Source organism: Botryllus schlosseri, chromosome 5, assembly GCF_051294905.1.
Source record: "Botryllus schlosseri isolate E-star chromosome 5, Bs_hap1, whole genome shotgun sequence".
Taxonomy (NCBI): Eukaryota; Metazoa; Chordata; class Ascidiacea; order Stolidobranchia; family Styelidae; genus Botryllus; species Botryllus schlosseri.
The window spans coordinates 11,355,980-11,378,522 of record NC_137240.1 but is presented as its reverse complement, the minus strand read 5'-3'; the positions used below and the strand labels follow the sequence as shown (position 1 = coordinate 11,378,522).

General features: G+C 41.6%; 1 protein-coding gene across 2 annotated transcripts; it reads left to right on the top strand.

The window, feature by feature from the left end:
* Nucleotides 1-261: 261 nt before the first annotated feature.
* On the top strand, nucleotides 262-21,791 carry LOC145439753 (gonadotropin-releasing hormone receptor-like). Of its 2 annotated transcripts, XM_080317375.1 has the most exons (10): nucleotides 262-1,215; nucleotides 2,131-2,328; nucleotides 7,812-7,968; nucleotides 9,582-9,706; nucleotides 11,869-11,988; nucleotides 14,979-15,122; nucleotides 15,183-15,312; nucleotides 17,988-18,116; nucleotides 18,201-18,290; nucleotides 21,310-21,791. In XM_080317375.1, the coding sequence occupies exons 1-10, from the start codon at nucleotides 937-939 to the stop codon at nucleotides 21,342-21,344; spliced, it is 1,407 nt and encodes a 468-aa protein (XP_080173501.1). In that variant the 5' UTR covers nucleotides 262-936; the 3' UTR covers nucleotides 21,345-21,791. The 2 variants fall into 2 exon arrangements, with proteins under 2 accessions (XP_080173501.1, XP_080173500.1); XM_080317374.1 differs by having other exon boundaries at nucleotides 269-1,215; nucleotides 17,988-18,290.
* The last annotated feature ends 752 nt before the right edge of the window (nucleotides 21,792-22,543 follow it).

The following is a 22,543-nucleotide window of genomic DNA, read 5'->3' as shown; positions in this document are numbered from 1 at the left end:
GGGTCCGCGGACCCCCGGTTGAGAACCACTGATCTAGAGGTTGCAATGCAGGCCTCTGTTTCGAGGTGAAGTCCGTGGCAGCTAGCTTCAATATAGCGATTAAATTTATCTCATCAACGTATAGTATTGTCCAATATACATTGGCAATGACACGCAGACCGCACGGAATAGATAATATGGAGTGTGGCATATTAATATGCATACACTGTACGTACGACGTATACTTCGCACAGCTCCGGAGACAAAAATATAGGCACTGCACTGCACAAGATGAGCGTTTGAGTCGATGCATATCCGAGAAGGGTTTGCCTTTACGGCGGACTCGACAATTCTCGAACAGGCTGCGTGGTGATTTGCTTCGTCATTATGTTTACTGTTTTGAGAGTTAATTCGTGACGTTCTTATTCAAATGAATACAGTAGCCGCGTGTTACCACACGCACATCGAAGGACGGATCTGCATTGCGCAGTCTTTGTTTCTCCCTGTTTCGCCAGGTTGAGCGTAGCAAAATTAAAGGTCGCCTCTCCAACCAGTTTGCATGTTTCAGATTATGCCTGAAGTACCCTTTGCTGCGCGCCGCTACCCTATGTCGTAATAGTAATTTGTCAAAGGTTGAGAGAGCAACTTGCTGCAATCACCGTTTCTCTTTAGCTGCGCGAAGTATCGCAGAAACACAGGGACAGTGTCGATACGAATTTATTTGACGTCGAGGGGTGGTCATAATCCCATCGGCGGGCGTGTAATTACATTTTGCAAGTCTTCAAGACAGTGGATGGCGTATGTATAGTGAGCGAGGCGCAGAGTTTGATTATATGCGAAAGTAAAATTCATATATGCATAGAGCAATGATTGTTGAACCGATGATATTAGAACCGATCCTTTACCATTTCACAGTACTTATTTATATCTATTATAATCTACGCTGCAGCATGGGTGATGCAAAATAGCGCAGCGCAACCAATTTACGTGGATATGTCCACGACTCCATTATATTCCCCGTCGTTCTATGGAAATATTTCGGAAGAATACTTGGACGACAAGAAATGCCAATGGAACGCATTGAACACCTGCATAGCAACATTATTACTGTTCACTTTCATGCTGAATGTACTTGCGGCTTTTGTATTATTTCGAGTCCCACTGACAACGGTACGGGGGAAAAGCAATCCAGTATATTTTTGCATAAGAGTATTGAACATATGCGATATTCTTCAGGTACGTAAATATCACAAAGCTTTCCTCTTCCAGTTGAACAATTTGATTCCTTACGTCACGGAACGGGGTGCCGCATTGACCACCTTGACGCCTGATAATAATTTTATCACGGGACAATATAATGTCCCACAATGTCATGGGAAAATCGCGGGGTTTGGCACATGTATGAACTACAGGTCCTAATTTCTTCGCAGTAAATTCAAGGGAAATCAGCATCATTATCCGTGTGAATGTTCATTGCATTGAGCATTTAAATTGCAGCAGCGACTAATCAACGACCTTAATCGATAAACAATGTCGAGTTATTCCAGAAGGTCGTAATGCGTGCAGCAAGACCGCGTCTCCCTATTGACCCAGAAATGTAAGATGCCTGTCATGTAGGCTACTCTCTGTTATTCGCCCTATTATGTGATCGTATGAAAATATGTCACGTATGAACCACATGTAAAACTAAAGGCAAGTTTAATAAGCATTGTGTTGGTGAATACACGGTCGCAATCAAAGTATACAATACATGGCTTTTTGGACATCCTTTTCTAAGGTTTGAGCTGACAATGAGCGGTATAATCTATAAATGGATCGGTTTTAGATTTGATTGCGTGGCGCTTCTTATGATATGAAGTGGTTTGCTGCATCAGCAGTAGCAGCACCGTTTTGTGCGCGCTTGCGCCTGCCGATTATTATCTGTCTCGGTAGGGGTTACGTTGATTGATGATAACCGTACTGATGGACACATTTGATTCAGAGGTGCCATTATGACATTATGGAAATTTATCATTGAGTGTAGGTCTGGCAAGGGGCATGTTCAATTGCTTATTCATTGGACAGACATAACACAGATAGCAATCTATAGTACTACAGATATTTGTAATAAGCTTCATCCATACTTTAACGTTCAACTTGTTATCTTGACAGGCTGCGCTCCTATCAATCATGCCCGCATTCGCGACAGACGATTGTCAATGGATAGGCGGTCAAGCATCCTGCAACATAATGGGATTTATCGCCCTATTTTTCCTACTTGTTTCACCTCTTATTACCATATTGATGGCTTTTGATCGCGTGATCGCTCTGTATTTCCCGTTCAAGTATCGCAGTCAACTTGGACTTAAGGTAATGGTTGCATAATGTATATGAGCTTTGCAACGTAACTTGTATTGTAAAACAAATCGCTGGTGACCAGCAGTTGCCAATACGTAGTTTTCGGTGTGACTGATCATAGTGATCAAGCTCTCGTGATTCTTCGGTTACATCGACCGCGCTATCCCGTGTTTTGTAACTGTAGTCAAGATTCTAGAAGCAGCCGATCTGTAACGATTTATATCTGCTTCATCTCGTATAGCTGGTTATTGCTATTGTACGCGATAATCTGGTGAAGCGCCGGTCCGAGTCATATATTATGCATATATGATAGCGTACTAATGAATCGGGTGATTCTGTTGGATAACCAGGCATTATGGGTTCGTTGCTGCGAAATTGACTTAAGATATGACGTGTTGCCTTGTTAATTCTGCCCTAGTGCAAGCTCTGTCGAAGCTCTGTCGCCTGTAAAAGATCAAGAATGTCGAAAATGTCGCTAAAAACGCTAGTAGAGAGATTTCAAAAATTATCGCAAATATCACTCGTGGATGCAATGATTGTTGTAAGACGCCGTCATATCAATTTTAAGCTTGTGCCATGCGTTGACAGGAATTACGCGGAACGCGTGCAATGGTCAATATGGCCGTCACGAATTCATGTACTGCGTGTTTTGAGTGGTTAGCTGGGTAACAAAAAACAATGAATCGTAACGGAAAATGTGAATCACTGTTTGCTGCAGTACGCAGCGTATTCTTGGTGATGGGTTTGCGAAACCGGGCGGGTGTATAATGCTTGTACGATGTACGTACATTTTCTCGGATCTGGGACCCGAATTGCTTGACTTACGACAGCCAATCGTTATTTAGCGCGCACGTAATTCCATGTTAGAGAACCGGAATCCCGATTGCACCTTGCATGTTGTCCTTCACGGAATATGCGAATGTAACTTCGCCGTATTGATATGCCTCTGTTTCAGTGCCAAGTTTTTTTCTGTCTGTGATATCCTAAGGTGTCCTGGAGTAAGTTAACATAGTAAAAATAGTAAGACATAGCTGTAGGGGTGCCTGCGTATAATGAGTTAAATATATCTAAAGCTCATTATAATACACAATAGAAACCCGTAAAAAGATCGCTCTATACAGGTTGGGTGAATCGTATTCATTTTGGTAATAGGCCTACTCTAAAGCAGAATTGGGGCCGATACTAACTGATATTGTTAAGTGTTTTAAAGGCAGCATTTGTGTAAATTTGAAGCATAAGGCTTACCCATAAAACCCGACCAGAGACCACCAGTAATAAAATCAGGTTCTTCCCCATCATTCTTGTGTCTACCTACAATGACGTGTTTGAAATATTATCGACACGGTTATTTCGAAAAATAAGGGCGTGTTTTCGGCGAGGAATAATGATGGAATTTCGATGAATTTCGCCTTCGCCGTCTACACAAAGGAAATTTGTAATAGATTTTGCGATGTAGTGGGTAGAACCGTCAATGTCGATTCAGGCTAATGGGAAATTGTTACTTTTATAAGATAAGGGAGCCAATTAAACGATAAAAATCGAATAGCTTGAAAACCCTGATTGTAAATTGGAATTGTTGAGATAACAAAGCGATTACCCGCTTTACATGACATGTTCGACAATTTGCCAGAGCAGAGCAGCGATATTATGAACCCAACGTCTGAGGTCGAGCAAATTGCCTCGCCTATGCACTCAGAGCCAGCGAACCTCCATTAACCACTAGGAATATACCGATCGATGAATTGCTGAAATTCGAGACCCGTTGATTGCGCGTGTATCCGTTTTGCCAGAAGTGGCGCAGCCGCTCTCCATCTCAAGCTGTGAAGAAAGCAATACCTCGTCTACTGACGGTATTTCAATGATACTGTCAGTAAACAACCTTTTAGGCGGGGTGTAAATCACGATACGGAGTGTCCAACCAATCTGTGCATTCTTAAATTACCTCACCAACTTTCTCACCTTCATGGATGTTATAAACGTGCGCATTTCTCTTGTTAAATTAATATAAACCATATACTACTTTTAATCTTCCGAAAGAAGAAGTTCAGTATGATTATAGGAATTTTGATAATGTGAATTCCAACATTGCGTGTCGGTAGTCAAACAATAGCTATCGCATTCTCGCATTATTTATTTTTCATAACAGCCCGAGCGCGTGACAATGCTTGAGTCGGATTGAGTTCAATATTCGACTTTCATAAAATTGATTTAAGATTCTGACACGAGAAGGACTTGCTTACTGCCCACGATCCCATCATGTATCATACTCTACGCCGGTGACTCTCGTAATCTAATTTCGTGTAATTATTACCCAAACTTCCGTCATAAACTTCGTGGGATGCAAAGATTAGTGGATCATGGTAATTTTCAGGAGCGGGCAAGGGTAGAAGTAAACATCCTCTGGGAAAAAACATTGAGCTAAGCTGACGTCGAGTTGTGACGTATCTGAAACGGTCACATCAAAAACTAAATCCGTATTCAGAGCTGGCTCCACTGTCATCATAAACGATTCTTGCCAAAAGATTTAGTTTAAATTCGAGCCAACCAGGAATTAAATCCAGTATCATATCATGCTTTGCGGATTATTAGCTCTGACATATCTCGAAGCATACAATATGACAAGGCTCATGTTAAAGTCTGCCAGCTGCAGAGGGGATTGCTGAATAATTTGCGCGTCAGTTCGCGAAGCGTGTCAGTAGCTTGGAACTTAGCTGTTTTGGTTTTACACCAGGATCCCATCCGAAAAAGTAAATAATATATGGCCCGTAAGACTTGGTTTTTGTCGTTGCTTGATGTCCATCGTGCTTCAAAATCTGCGGACATATTCTTTATGACTCGTGATCCGCCCACTTTTATAGCACGGCCTACTTCCACTCCCGTCCTAATTCGTAAAACAAGTCAATCAGTGCTCGCGATTACTATATGCCTCATCGTATATATCACCCATAAAAGATGAACGGGCACGTCGAAAAAGAAAGCCGAAAGCTGAAATTCAAAGAAGGTTTAGAGCACTAAATATTTGTATACTGGAGTTAGGAGTAAACCCGTCCTTTTAGATTTTGCCGAACATGTCGCCGAGATTAAGGATATTAATTATGGCAAAAACACGAAACACTAGGTCAAGGGAGGGAGAAACTTCAAGCTTCGCTTAACATCAAGTCTATTTGAGCTGCACACTGCTCGGAAGGCAACGACCGCGACAAATCTTTGTGCTATGCGATATACGTTTCAGTGCAGTGGTTCTCGAACTGGGGGGGGGGGCGTGAAATCATCTGAAGAGGGGCGAAGCCGAAGGTAAATGATTTTTTTTCGTGCTCCGCGCGATTTACCAAGAGATTATGGTAATATGGTTATGGCTCTGTGTATTGTCCAACTTTGATATTTCAGAATTCTCTCATCATCAGCCATAACCTTACATGTCATCAAATATTTTGTGATATCATGATAGGGGGTGTCGAAATTTTTCACTATCATAAAGAGAAGCGTGCCTAAAAAAGTTTGAGAACCACTGTTTTAGTGACTTAATAGAAGAACGTGGATAGGGGTTTAAATAGAGTTTAAAATGTATCATGTTTTACATTGTTTCGAGTCATGACGATTGATAATTTTTTAATTAACCGCCACTTTCTTATTTCCTAACATCAACAGATTCACTGAGCAGCATTAATAACAATGTAATTTAGAAATAATGTTTAAATACGCTGGAAAACATAGCAAAAATTTTTCACTCGGCCCGCCAACTTATTTTCTACTTGTCATTAGGCCCGCGGAGGAAAATAATTGCCCACCCCTGATCAAGAACCTTAAAATCCATCCCTCATGCAGGAATTCTACAGTTGACTTCGGTCGGACTCGAGCCAGTAACCCAGTAATCCACTAAACGCCACACGATCGCCTAAATATGCTGTAAAACCTTGTTCAAGGGGCTGTCCGCCTTTAACGAAGGGGCGATAACTGTTGGATGGCATTTGTCTTTTACAACAGCAGTTATCGGTGGAATAATCTCTGTGGTGCGATTACTATTCCCTTGTATCTGCGGTCGAATCATGCAACATTTGGGGCAATTTGACTAATTGCATCAGAGAACGTGTTCCCAGCTGAATTGGGATCAAGTCACTACCTTCGAGTCACAAGTCATTTCGAGTCATTGCACATTTTGACTCGAGTCAAGTCAAGTCAATCGATTTTTGAAGGTGACTCGAGTCAAGTCGAGTCAAGTCAAGTCAAGTCACGAGTCAAGTCACAATTCAAGTCAAGTTGCCTTTTCGAAGTATGAGGCATGATTGAGTGGTCAACTGGTCATTGATTTTGAACCGATGAACAAATATAGAGTTAAATATACACGCAAGAAAGCCCTGTATCGCTCACATATACGTAGAACTGTTAAACTACGTAAGTAATTGCATAGCATCATAGTTTATAGCTCCCAGCCAAAATAGAGAATTGATAAAAGAGAAACGAATTGATAAGATGCAGTACATTAGCCACTTACATATTTATATGATACAATTCAAGCCTGCGCCAATAGTTGAGGAGTATATAAACTATATTCGAATTCCATTTAAATAAAACAGAAGGTTTGGTGAAGGTAAGAACAGAGAACAAAAATACATATTTTACTACTAAATTACTTTACTGCTGGTTTACGACAATGACAACAACGTAAGCTGTAAGCTTCAATCACTTCGATTGTGGTCAATTTATTTGTAACAGAACAATGGAGGCTCAGTAAAACGCACGATCATTGAGCGATTTTTATCGACACCGATTACTTGATGTCTTGAAATTGACTCGTGAATTTTGCTCCGAGTCACGAGTCAATTCACATTTCTGAAGCACCGAGTCAAGTCGAGTCAAGTCAAGTCAAGTCATTTCTGCAAAGTGACTCGAATCAAGTCAAATCACGCAAAAAAGGTGACTCGAGTCATCCCAACGCTGGTTCCCAGATATATAATTTTTAAAATGGTATAGTCACACTAGATTCGTTCGCTGACTTGAGCAACTTACCACATGAATTCATGTGGCACCCATTATCATATATTCTTTATTGTGACTATTGAAGTCAAGATATATTCGCAATTCGTTGCTGTGCAGTAGGGTTGTTCAAAAATAACTTTTTTCCCGTATTCCAGCCATTCACTAATTAAATTGTCACGTTACCCTAAAAAAAAAACGCCGCGCACCAAATTTGGTTCAATTCTAACAAGTATAAGCCGCCGCAGAGCCAATTAAAATTTTTAATTTATTAAGTTGGAATTGAAAAAAAAAATTTCACATTTTTCTGTCAACCCCATGAAATTGTTGAGTTGTATTAAAAAACGATGCAAAACAAATCTGACTCAATTCCAATTAGTAGAAGTGGAGTTATTTGAGTTTTTCGTTGATAATTCTCGGATTATCCTTGATTGTGTGACCGGCTTACTCAATTATGAGCGTGCTGTGATTTTAAAATTGTCAATACACCGCGTTTCAATCCAACCCCGTTCGCGTTTCAGATGCTCAAAATCGTTCTTCCGTCCTCTTGTGTCTTCGTCATGTTCATCACACTGCTTCCGATGGTGGATATCGGGGAATATCATGTCGTGAAAGGCCGCAGGTTTTGCTTGCTCGACACGGTGCACCAAAGATACAGCGACGCGAACCTGACCGGAGGTAAACGTTATAATCTATTGGCAATCATGGGATATGGCCGTCATGGGAATGTCCGCAACTTTCGGAGGTCCGAATGATTTGCGTTGTCTTCTCTGGTGCATTACGTGAAACCTATATTTTTGCAAAATCGACAGATTGCACGTTATTGTGACGGAGCCGCTATCTTGCCTCGCAGTGTCTTGCGTTGACTCACTAATCGGTTGTCTAAATCTTCATGAAAATTTTAGTGCAGCCATTCTGTTGGCATAGAGATGAGAAATATACCTTTATATTTCAAATCGAATTCAATTGTAACTTACAAATCGATTTAGATTGGATTTCTTTATTATTCCTGCGGTGTACCGTGCCACGTCATAGAGATATTGTCAATTGTCGTCATCCATTATTGAAACTTAATTTGCAAAAGCTGTCAATTTTGAAGCAAGGAAATTCCTGAAAGACGAACAGTGATAGCTGATGACAACTAGCATGCTAGTACTTTTGCTAGCAATTTTGATGATAAACTCGGTAACTTCTCCTCGATGTATTTCCGCCTTGTCCTAATGTCATATCACAAGTGCAATGTCATGCACAGGCAATTAACCAAATGCTCATGTATACGCAAGCTTAACATAACCGGAATTTAACGAATCGCCGAATGCGCTCTTTTAGCGATCAGTTCTGCGACATCACATTCAGCGTGTTCGTTCGTTACTCTTATATGTACTGTGATGTAAAATAAGTTCACAAATGCCATTCTACCGACATGGATCATGATAAACTGCTGAAAAGCGGCCTTCGAGTCGCATAATTCGCGCGTTTGCTAAACCAATTGACTTGCTTGCGTTGGGTTGGACCTATCATGTTTAAAATGGGACAAGAGCCTAGGGTAATGACTTTTCATGGCATTACTCTGAATATCTCTCTCTGGATTTGACCTATAAACTCGGTATCGCCACGACAACTACTCAGTTGCACATACCACTAACACTAACGAGCTGATGTTGGTGACGTCATTGCTAAAGAACAAACTAAAAACAATAACAACATGTTTTTAACAAGAGCCATGTTTTAAACATGTTTCTTTTAAATTGATTTTTGGTTTCAATGCAACCCCAGACGAAACCATAAGTTTGACTTTATGATTTGTAATGTTGGCCCGCCCTCTAGTTGTGAGAAAGAATACTTTAATATCGCGATCAAAATCACTCGTGTTGTAATCGTTAAACAAACATAATCAACAGCAACAATTGCACATACTCTCACAAGGACTCCTCACTCTTTATGCGGCGTAGTTGGTAAATACATCACCATCGACAAAAGAGACCAGGGATCAAGTCTCGGAAGTAGCAGGTTTCGAAGTGTCGAAGATTCGTTACATTACTGGATTATGTAGGCCATGAACCCCGATGATTGTCGTAGTGCAGTTCAATAACTATATCTTCCTTCTTAAATGACCCACTGTCCTCAGTAACCGGCCGTGGTCAAGTGGTCATGAACTATATCCATTATGACTGAGGATTTCACTCCCCGTTTGTTAGCCATACCAAACCTCAAATATCGAACCGCGGTCGCTAAGACATCTGAAATCGGTATTTGATAGAAGAGGTAGCGTCTGCAATTTCTATTTTTAGGTGATCCCAAAGACCGGGCCTACGCCATCGCCGTGCACGTAATATTTTTAATCGCACTTATTTTCATGCTGTCTTGCACTGCCGCCATACAATGGAAACTACATTTCATGCCGTTCTCCAAAAAGGTGAGTGACGTCATGTTGTCGCTTTGCAAAGGGTTCATTGTTACTACGTTAGCCAGACCTTGGGCGTTAACGTATGGTAAACAGCGTGTTTTGAGGATGTCAATGGTTTCGCATCCGGTGCGTACTTTCCGCTGTAGCAACAGACAGGGTTAGTGAACCGTAACGTGTAACTACATTGTCTTTTTACGTAGACTTGCAAAGACGAAACTTGGCAGCAAGTCATTCAGCAATTTCCTAGGAACTTTAGACCGTATATTGGCGACATTCGATTGACCACCATCGCATGTTTTGCGGCCAGATATGTGTCTGTTTGATAAATTAATATATACTAAATACCTATTGGATTTTTTCTTCTTAAATCTGGTGTGCGGGTTTGTGTGTTTAGATAGATGAATACCGTCTTGTGTCTAAGAACGATGCTTGTGCAATCGAGATTTCCGTTCGCAAAGCGCTACATCATTCCGCGGAGGCGTGTAGGAGATCGTACATCACCGCCTGCCTATGGTGTGTGCTGTGTAGTCGGATGCACAATGCGCATTAATGTAAAACACATGGCTCCACACAGGCTTGAGCCGTTAATCCGAGATCCACGACATTGATCTTTGACCGAACGCCCGCGCGCATTATATTTCTTGAGTAGTTGTGGTTTCGATGACTTACAGCAGATGCCGACAACCTTTGTAGCTCGGGTGCCCCGGATGAAAAAAAACTTGAGGGAAGGCGGGCCGCGTGTATACGCTGACCAAGTGACCATGTGTGAATGCAGATCGATCCGGGAGCGATAGAGGTTATGGGTACTCCGTACTGAGATGCATTCGCATTTCTGCATCCAATGGTGTACTACCCAATATTCTCGCCCATTCAATCTGCTCGGCTCACAGTGCTGGGATTTTAGTCACATCCGAAAGGTGTCAAATGCTCCGCGCGCGAATCGATTCCAGACGGAGAATAATGCTGCAGGGGAAATCGGCAAGCGCCGGGATAATGCGTTTCTGTTAACGTAACTTGGCGTTTTTGGCGGTCTGTCGAATGTTCATATCCGCTAGGGAAATTGCGTAATAATATTCAAAAGTCGAGTCAAACGATTATAGTGGCAAGTTCGTCGAGTCGATGCAAAACTCTTCGTAACGTGTTTGTGTAACAAGCGACAGTCATTGTTTATCGAGTGGGATGATGTCGGCGTTTTCCGCCGGCCTATATTCAAATTTTGATAGTTCATTCCTGAGAAAACTATAGGTGTTCCTGGCTTCATATTATTACTGACGCAACATTTCTATTTGTTACTTTGTTCCTAACTTGTCACTTTTACCACGGCGTTATTGTGAATTCATAATCGTCCGTTATTGTCACGGCTTAGTGAATGTACCGTAGAACTTTTAGCATTATTCTGGCTTCTGTATTGCACACATGCATACAGGAAGATAATTGATGAAAGGTTTATCTTGTTCAACGTAAATTTAGATAACGTTACATGGAGTATACTCAGTATAGTATTATTATAGCCTCGTCGGGTTACGAATTACGAAGTTACGGCCGTAGCTTCGGTATAGTGTGTGTGTGTGTGTTTTCGATTTCGAGTGTTAGTTAAACTGACTATGCATTAGCTCATTAGGGCGTATGTTTTCGTGATTTTTATGATTGCATAACATGTTACGTTTGGTTGTTGTTTCGAGTAAGAATGAAAACTATCGCCATTGCGCTGTCCGCTGTGCAGTTATTGACTAATATAATTACGAAACGTTTTCATGAAGTAAGCGACCGATTCACAACTTTATTTCTTCGCTGCAGAAAGATTGTCTTAATTGTTTAAGTAACATACTAAACTCCCCTGTTCAGGAGTCGAATAAGTTCAAGTACAGCTCCGTTACGAAATCAAGTCCAAGTGCGATATGAATATAATCCTCTAGAGGGCGCTCTTGAATCCACTGCATTTCGATTTTCGAGTCGATCAGTTTGAATTCTACATTTACTGCTTGCAATGACATCACGCCGTTGTTTATTTCGAACAATACGTCAATATTGAACTGCAGGATACAGGAAATCAATTCACGCATGTTTCAACAGCAATACTCGCCCTACGATGGCCGCAATTATCACATTAATGACCATTGTACAATGGTTAAATATAGTTACTTTATTTCACTCGGCCTATTTTGATTCAGCCGAGCGAAATCACCATGTCGCAAGCAAGGCAAAAGTTTACTTCACGGAGAACACGCAACGCAACGTCTACTGCAGTTATCGTATGCGGGATATTTATCTGCTGCTACATGCCCTATGTGGTAAGACCTGTTTTGCCTTGGCAAGTGTCATCACGCTGCGTCGCTTTCGAAAATAGTAGACATTTGCTTGGGACGCTTGACGGAGTGAAGCTCATCAATGCAACGTACTTTACTTGTTTTGGTGACGTAATAGTGGGAACATATTAAAAGTGCGTAAACCCGAATGTTATTACACAATGTTCTATGCCTGTGACACGCTGTGCGCCGGTTACGCATAGTAGTAGTATTTTGGATCAGGTCCACTTGACCATGAATTCGAGGAACTTTTGGGGAAGGATCATCTGGCAATAGCAAGGTTCAAATATTTCTAACTTTTCGCAAGCTCTTGCGACACGATACAAGATGAAATATTACGAGTTTCTAGCAACTCCGGCAAGCATCAAGAAATGGCGTATCAGCGCAATTATAATTCATGCTATATTGTCACAAGCCTAGCGGGCATCCGACCTTACTCACAATGTAGACGTGAACTGGCCTATTGCCAAATATTGAGTTTTACTAGACCAGCAACGATATTTTGAAATCCATAGTCAGTAACGAAATACTTCAACATTTTTTCGGAGTACTCCAATATGCTAAGCATACTTCACGATGTAGTAAGTAGGGATGGTGTGAACGTGAGGTTCACGTTCGCGTTCTGTGTGTGAACCTAGGAAATTTAGAGGTTCACCTTCACAAACGAACCTTGCTAGGTTCTGCGCTGTGAACCTTTTTCATATATTACAATTTTCACTTCATTATAACATATTTGGTTGAAATTTATTGCATTTCCACTGCGGGCCACTCTATGCATCGCGCTGGCAGCATAAAAAATCAACACTAAACAAGCATGCACCTTGACAATCTCAAAAATTTTACTTGCTTTGTTACAAAAGTTTGCTCGAAATATCCAGCTTTCCGTTTGTGAATATTTAGGGACTCTCTGCTATGAGCTTGACCCGCAATCACATAAGATCAAGAGCGAAATAACCTACATGTAGGTAATATTGGTTATTCAACCAACCAATGAAATTGATATCGTTGTCTGATGTACGGGGTCGATCTTGATTTCATATGTTTATTCTATCATAAAAACCAAATCCGTGCGATTGGGATGTTGGCTACTGCTGTATAACTTGTTGAAGGGGTAATATCGGTAGCAAGTACAGAAACCCGTTTCACACTCTGCTTAAAATCCACGTAGCAACACTCAGACACCGAATACATTGCCCGGTCTGGCCTGGACCGTTACGGCGTAAGCTTATATTCCCTTCCAAGTCCTCGTCGAAATTGTTGGCAAATTTACGGAAGATAAGGATTTTATGGGATTACGATATCAGTTTATTGTCCAAGTTTATAGATTTGGCGATGTTTAAAATGTTAATATGTACTTCAGTATTGTAGCATTATGTCATGGTCCGATTCGTCGATAGGTATCGTGCACCTTAATATAGGCTATCACTTCACTGAAATGCAGGGTTAGAATTAGCAATATGAGGTCATGAGGTTCACGTTCGCGTTCATACAGAACCTTTCAAAAAGGTTCGCGTTCACACGAACCTGAACCTTTCAGAGGTTCACGCCATCCTAAGTAGCCTACATACTCACGTAGATAGGCTACTTTAACACTTAGATTTAGTTGAACAGAATTTTTTTGGGTAGTATTGCATCACTTATACGAGTTACATTGTCATGACAACTGAGCGAAATAGCTCTGGGATCATCTGTATTCAATATGTTTCGAAAAGTATTGTCATTGGTCAATAGCCAGTTTTGTGTTGGCCGCGATGACTCATCTTTCAATTTTGAAAGTAGCAACCTATTGGCTACTCTTATTATGCAATGCCTCGACCGAGTCTACCTTTAGAAATCTCTACTTGAGTACTTTTGAGACCTCTCACTTTTTACTTCACTAGAGCAAAAACTACTCACTTTTAAAAACACTCAACTAGAACTAGGACTGGAACTGACGACATTTAAAAATCCACAAACACGACTAGACTCAATTCAGAAGCAACTCATTGATTTTCATTGTATCGGCTTTTCAAAATTTCAAATTTCTTGTTTGAAATGGCAGGGGTTCCGACCCCTAAACGCACCCCTGGCTACGACACTGTAAGTACTGACGACTCTGAGCTAGCAATGGCTGCAAGAGCAATACACACAACAGAAAACAGGTATCAAAATTCTCGCCAAACGGCGACACGTGTCTTATTGTTATTAGGCAACTAAATAGGAATAAGAGGTACTAAATAGGAATAAGAGGTTTGTATTCTTGTCCTTGACGTTTTTCGGGATATACTCCAATTCAAGCAGCCCAACCTAGATATATTTCAAATGCGCAACGAGAACTAACTAAACATACTGTGTTAGTTGTATTAAACGTGTTAGTTGACCGTCAATTCAATCCACTTCGATTTATTGCTAAAAACTTCATCATTTCAATACACCACAAGACTGCGATACAATGAAAGATAGGAAGGTGTCGAAACGACTTCGAGTAGTATTCGAAATCAGACACCCACCTGGCCTCGGAGATGTAAAGAAGGAGGCATGCACACTGAATAAAAAGTAAAAGAAGATGACATACAAGGTGGCATGTGTCGGAAGGCGAGATCGCCATGTCAGGTCGTGTGCCCGGTAAACTATAGAGGGCTAGTATTCATTCAGTAGAAATGCTCGATGACTGTCGGACAGCCGGTAAGATACTGTTCCACAAATCAGGTCCGGCATATTTGATAGAGCGATGATCGTTTTTGTCTATCATATGGTAGTTGAACGACGTGGACGCGCGTGTGTCGTACTTATGTACTTTTGATGCCGAGGTAAAGAAGTTATTGGAGTTTTCAGGCATCAGTGGCCGCAGTGGAACTGGTACATAAACTTGGCAATTTATAATTTCTGCATATCTTTTATGTTCAGGACACCTAATCCTTTAAGCAGTGATTTGTTGGACACACATCCCGGTCCCTTTTTGTACAAGTCTGGCTCCCAACAATTCCTTGTTTCAGATAAGGGTCATCTACGAAGCGAGCACGTCACAAAAATCCTCGTCCGTCATCACCTGGATCACTTTCGGACTGTCGTTCGTTCAGTCCATGTTGAACCCCGTCGTCTGTATCGTCACCAACACGAGATACCGGAAAGAACTGCAGGTGACTCACCACCGGGCTTTGGTCAAGCCTACGCAACATGAAGCATCTATCTTTCGACAGGCTCTCATTAAGAACATCAAAGTCGCGGAGACCGAGTACTCCTCTGAGAGCGGGATGTTTTCGAGCATACACAAGCGGACGCTGTCTTTCACGGGTTTCCGCCGGAATTTGTCCAGTAGGACGAGTAAAAGTGAGTGAAAGTGATGAGGGATTAGTATCGGCTCGGATAGGCTTTCCTGAGCTTGAACATGAACTCGAACTTCAGTTTAAACAACTTTGCGAGCTTGTTGAAACGGGAGATCGGGACCCTTCTTGTAACGATTCATCATGGCTATCTCTTGAACATTAGTTTAAACTAGGGCGGCGATGCTATATTTATATCGGCCCCAGGCCCAGGTGATTTAACTTGAAATTAGGTCCAAGGGTTCTCCAAACGGAGGAGTTGTTCAAAGGGTTGTTCAAATGGATGAACCCCGAGAGCTCCTGACAACTATTCGTCGTGGATAACACAGCATCGGTTTAAACTCGAGTTCAAGTGGCAGTGGCTCGATGCTGTATTTCAACCAGTTCTCATCCGGTTGGGTATTTGAAAATCGGTTCACATCTGTCTCTACATGTGTTCGAACTTGAACTTGAGTTTAAACAACCTTCCCAACTTGCTTAAGCGGCAGATCATCGTGATTCTGACACTGGTAAGTACAGGCCGTGGACTAGACATTGAGGGCGAATCTTGTCCAGTCCATACGGCGATATTCGTAGGTCTCGGCGGCCCAAACATTGGCTGACAAGCAGTGGATAGTTTGTTAGTCTATCTATCATTAAGGTACCGACGTGAGATGATGTTCCGTGAACCTTTTTTTTTCATCGTGCCTGTGTTGTAATTTCGGCGAAAAGTGTGAAGGATATCATCAGTACATTTTTCTTCCTTCATTTCGGTAATGGTCAGGGTTGCTGGTCGCGCGGTGTTTAAACTTGCGATTGCATCTATTTATTGCGTGCATAAATAGTGTATCAAATGTAATTTTTAATACATCTAGGAACGGTAGGTAATTTTGTACCAGGCGTAACTGTGTATATGCATATAGTTGCATACTATTCACTCCAGCAATTGCAAAGGGGGATTATGTAATCCAATTATCGCCAGATCTAGTCACCCGGTACTTAAATCGTTAATGCGTTAATAGCCTACGCGTGCGATAGATCAGCACGGCGCACCTGAATCCGAATTATACAACTTCCTCTTCACGAGACATTAGTATTGCAGCAGAGAAGGCGCTGCAATGATTTGCTGGATTCATTCAAAGGAACTTGCATATTACTCTCAATACCGAATCTTTCTTGGATTTTAGACATTGTTAAGTCCGGATCCGGAGTAGAAGTTGTGTAAAGTTTATCGGTTACCGGTGTCAAACGTCACTCTATTATGTCAGCGACCGTGAATTTTGGCGTGGAACTTTAACCAATATGGAACCAATAGGGATAATTACATTATGTGTCAATGTCTCTCAAACAGTTTAGGTACTGAGCCATCGCATGTCCTAGTGTAAAATTATCTCTCCGATTCGTCGACTGCAAAACGGTTGCTTGTTGATAGTTATGATTATGAATCACATTTAACTGCTTTAAAAGACGTGGACACAGCAGCTATGATTTAATCGGGAATCGAGCGAAGCTTACGCATCTTCCTTTCTTGCTGCCTCTTCGCTGTTAACACATAACCCACTTAACGTTGCTTCAAAGTGGTTCAATATTCCTATGTCTCTTGTAAACACAACTTAGCGGCGGCGCTATTGTTTTTGTGTGTCATTTGTCATTCCTCGATATATATAACTGTAGCAGTTTTCGCCATTGTGCGTCGCTCGCTAAGCGCAACCCCAGGATCACTCGATAAAAACGATACACGGCCCGGCCGTGTTCTTAATAATAGAGATAGCTTTCAGTAAATAACGTCGTGTTTATATAGCACACAACTCTCGAACATCCACTCCATCTTGAAGCTATTCAGAGAGGCCGATGTTTCGTCGCGCTGCAGGTCGTGTTGTGTTGAAATGGCCATTGTTGGAAATATATTTGTTACGGAGGTCAACGGACAGCCATGCGAATGTTGACAGACATATTGCACAATCTCATTTTCAAGGGTAATGTCTCGAATGCGTTCGGGTGTTAGGCTTCATTATGGTCGGAACTCTATAGCACTATCTTTATTTTCAACGAAATACTATTAAATACTCTTCTAAACGAACTGATTCTTTGTAAACATATATGCATAGGTATAGTCAGTAACGAAGTACTCAGTAGGTTTTACAACTCGCACGATTTACTCAAATATTTTTCGACTAATTCCACTTCTTCTTGAACAGTTTGTACCATTATACGCAAAACTACTTACCCCTTTTTCATTTATTAAAGAAAAAACAGTTTTGGCGTGTGCTTTCACAACGTTTTTGTGCGGAATTGACTTACTACCGGGGCGGAATTGCCCCTGCATCATGGTAACAGAATTATTTTAAAGCATTGCGCCCATTTGTAGCGTCGTTAGTCATTTTGGGTTAGTCGCTAAGATGCACTTTGCAGTTTCGGAATTAGAAACCTCCTAGTAACTTCTAAAAGCATGCGACCCATCGACCAAATATACTTTAAGTAGTTTTGACGTGTATTGTAAATCGTTATTTATACTTTTCAGTGAGAGGAAATATACGAAATTACTTCTAGTTCTACTTGAGTAGCAACGTTGACTGATTTGGCCGCATATGGCAATCTGTACTGTTAGATACATAGTCGGGGTGTAGTAAATATTGAGGTGGTGATAAGCCCGTATGTCATCGCTACCTGGAACACCATTGTTAAATTGACTTCTCGATTCAGGCAGTCGCAATTCGAGCAAACGAGGCAAGCAACCCGAACCCCAGACCGCCACGCCCCAATCGCCGGTATCGCCACGGTCACCGATATCACCTCACCCGTACATAAACCCCAACGGTTCGGAGGAGCAGTGTAAGTTCCTGCTGGAGGCTCCAAAGTACGCCACGCTGGGCGTAACGCGCACGAAAAACTGTGACATCAAGTCGCTTTACACAGCCACTTCGAGCACGTGTCCGCGGGAAGGGTTCCGCCAGTTTCGGCTGTTTTCGATGTCGGACAGCGGGTCGCCGAAACTCTCAAACGGAGGTAAGCGTGTGATTATTGTGTGTGCTTTCAGGATTGTAACCCAGTCACAAGGTTCCGAGTCGCAACTCACAAGTCGATCTCACTTTTCTAGTTTTGACTCGAGTCATATTCAATTCACCACCGAGTCAAGTCCGAGTCCAAGTCAGTGAGTACAGGGTCGAGTCCGAGTCATAGTGTTTTGGCTCGAGTCCGAGTCAAGTCATTATGTTCACTGTTCAGTTTTGAGTTCAATCCGGTTCAACCCACTTTTTTCAACTCGGCCCGAGTGATATAGAATGACTCGCTTTCATGATATCGTAGTTTTCCTCAGTCCTAACAGTTTCTGGCCCTATTTCCAAATATTAGGACTGATAGAGGATACACCAAAAATGCGGTGACTTTGCTATTCTTCGAAATTAAGATGAAATGTCTATCTTGGCCGTCCTAGTCTCGAGTCATATGACCTGGTTCGAGTCACGCAAACTGACTCGAGTACAAGTCGAGTGAACACACAAATTGACTCGAATCGAGTCGAGTCATTTTACGCATTTGAAAAAAATGACTCGAGTCCAGTCGCGTCACCAAAAAAATCGTGACTAGAGTCAGTTTTTAGGCATACTTACTTTCAGCACTTCGTACTTTTAAAAGTAGAAAGCAGTTTCGGGATAAACTTGCATCGCTTTTGTGTGTGGAATAGTCACAAGAGCCGAGTGAAATAGCCCTCCCAGTAACTTCTGAATATATATATTTTCGAAGATTGTACCTGTTTGTAGCATCGTTAGTCATTTTGCGTTGGTCGCACCTGGCAATTCCTAAAGTGACCGCCACCGGTCACTGCCAAAAGTGTGGGAACCTACGAACAAATCAACTTTTCAAAACTACTTGATTGATTACCTTGCAGACCTTCCATTTCTGTTTCCACTTGAAGTAGTTAAGACACTTCTGGTAATCACTTCCGTACTTCTGCTTTTAAAATTGAGTAGAAATTTACTACTACTTGGGTACTAACCAGGCCGTGTTATTTTTGGCATATGCCAAAACTGCCAAAAATACCTTATTTTTGGCATTTTTCGATTTTTAATTTTGGCAGTTTTGGCATCGTCCTCTAAATAGATAGTTTCAGCCTCGAATTAGTCACAAAAACGCTTTATTTGGGCTAGTTTGTCAAAAGACACCACAAAATGTGCAGCATCCACGTATAATCAGTGCCGACAAACAATAAGAAGAATAAAATACCTAACGATTTCATAGGTTAATAATATCAAACGAAACCACAAAATATGCAGTATCCATCGGAATCGGTGCCAATAATAAGCAAAAAAAGAAAGAAAAGCCTAACAAACACGCTCAACAGCTGATTGTTACAGATGTTGAATAGACTTAAATCGTTTGCACTGTAACAGTGCTTCCAAACTCAGGTCAGCTAAGTTTCTCCTAAATTCATTTCTCGCCCAGCGAATCTGGGAAATATCGGCTTCAACAGTATATAGCCATTGAGGGAAAGAATGTTGCCAGTCATCCACAAAAGGTTTTCTGAGCTTCGAAATCTTTGGAGGGCCGAACCGGCTTCCATGCATCATGAAAAGAGATCACTTTGCCAGTGCCATCGATCTAATCGCGGAAAGAATTTTCTTCCCGATACTTTCCCAGTTTTCTGTGTTGTCTCTCAACAAATTCTATTTAGTAGCCCGACTATCATTTCTCCTTCAGTCTACCGATAGATTTTCGGAGGACTTTTGTCACTTCAGGTGGCTTTAATATTACCAACTCGCATGGAAGAGTCCTAGGAAGGTTAGCTTGTTTGAGAACATTGGCGCAACAAGACTGTCTGGCAAAACGAGACTATGAGGCTCAGAAATAGCCAGACAGTTTGTTGCGTCACAATGTTCAACTCGATCACAATGCAAAAATCGTGGTTGATTTTGGGGGTTCCAGTTCCATGAGCAGAATATAATTTATATTTTAATAATCAGTACTGCGGCAGCTTCTCATTGATACCCGTTTTATCGAATTTAGCGCTCGACAAGCCGGTCAAAAATGGTCGAAAAATTGCCTTTGGACAAATGGAAAGTATGACGTAAACCAAATGCAGTCAACCATTCAATCTCGCTGTACCCACACCATTTAGGACGCCATGCTTTCACCCCTAATGGATGGGCTGGGCCCATATTAAGAAACCTGCCTTTCACAAACGCTCTTCTCGCTTGTAACGCGGTCCTGTTAACACAACACCATGAATGAAATACACTATTTGGCAGACCGTGTTATTTTTGGCATATGCCAAAAATTGCTTATTTTTGGCATTTTCAAATTTTTATTTTTGGCAGTTTTGGCATCTGGCTGCTGAAATGCCAAAAATAACACGGCCTGGGTACTAACGCTGACTAGTTTTATTCCTTGTGCCTACTTGGATTACATTTCTTATATTTTCTCATATTGTTTTATTATGTTTTGATACACTTATGGGTGAATTGATATTACTCAGCGTGCCTGAACCGCGCCCACCGCCCATGCACGTATACGTAGTATACTCTAGTATACTCTAGTCCAGCGACAGCAAATACTTTCGATGTATAATTCATTCATTCATCATTGGTTTATTACCAAATTTATCAGTTCAATACATCACAAAAATGCGATACAATGAAAAGATAGGAAGGTGTCGAAGCGACTTGGAGTAGTCTATCGAATCCGATACCCACCTTAGCCTAGGCGATGTAAAGAGGAGGCATGCACAATTGCACAGTTGTACACTGAATGAAAAGTAAAGAAGATAGGCAATCAGCCCCATACTTCCAACAATGAGGTTACTTTGTTCTTTTTGTCAAGTCGAATTCATAGAATTCGAATTATGATGACATTTATCTGTAGCGTTGCGTGATAATTCACCGCTATCGTGAGGGTGTCTTACTGCAGGATGTGCAGGCTATTGTTATGCCCAGTCCTGCTCTCAACCGAATGTACGAGGCACAATTTCATCGTTAATAACTATCCTTCAGTCGCGTATATATTCTAACAACGCCCGCATATCAAATTTCAGACGACAGCGACCAAATTGGGAAGACGAAAATGTAACTTGGATGGCGAATATCAGTTATATACACAGTACTCATGGAAAGAGGTTGTGTTCAAGCAGATATGTAATTGGATCCTATGTGAAGCAAACGAACCAGTATCGCGACAGAACGCACACGTCCCAAGATGCCGAAACATGTGTTCGCTTCGATGAACTACTTCAGCAGCATGGACGATCGCGGCGAAAGCAACCTTGCGAATTTGTCACTGTGGCATTCATATATGTATGGTATACATTGTATATGTATTCGTACTTTAACATGTTAATTACCGAGTTATTGCTATGCTTTCTTTTGTCCAAGTGCGGCGTGCAGAATGATGCTTGCTTGCATGAACGGCATTTTACCGAAAGTTCAAAAGTGTGATCTATACGGAAAGAGTGAGTTATTTTGATCGCGCTCACGTTGTATGAAGGAATGCCCATTAAATTAAACGTACTGCATTTGAGCGCTGTTAGTCCGTTGATGGGCAAGGGAAAATCTATAGTCAGATAGTTTCTAGAGGCGATTCTCGACGTTATGGCAGAGATGGATAGTTATATAGAGAAGACCCACAGTCAGTCTCGTATGGATTAGCTGCTACGTCATGCCTCAAACGATGCATCAAAAATATTCCAAATCCCTTGGCGGTTTTCCATCTCGCCATGACTCCGATTACTGCAGTGCGCGCTTGATTTAGAGGACGGACAGACGATAGGGTGATTGATACCCCTGTCCTTGCGTAGAGTTACTGAGTTTACCACGACAGACATCCACATGAAACTTTGATACGAATCATTCCAGGGTCGATTGTGCAATTACCATCGTGAAGTACATCCTAGAGTCCTAGACAGAATTTAGAGAGCACCTGCACAGCTTCTGACTAGAAACTCCCGTCCACGCAACTTAGAGATGGAGAGTGTGACCTTTGGTAATAGGCAATGGGCATGTTTCGTTCAATTCAACGAGACAATAGTTTATGATGTGATGTTTGGTTCGTCAATAAGGATTTGCAGATGATAAAGAATTACACTGGGCAGGCCATGGACAGGGGATATATCTTAATTTCTATCACACCCCGGTTTATCAAGCGATTGTATATGGGTTTCCGCAAACACGCCGGAATTTCGCTGTTCAAGTGCCTCTTAAAATTGTGTCACTTTTATTGATACGCTCGTTATGCCTCGCCAGTAGAGTGCTACTCTGACGCAAAGTACTGTA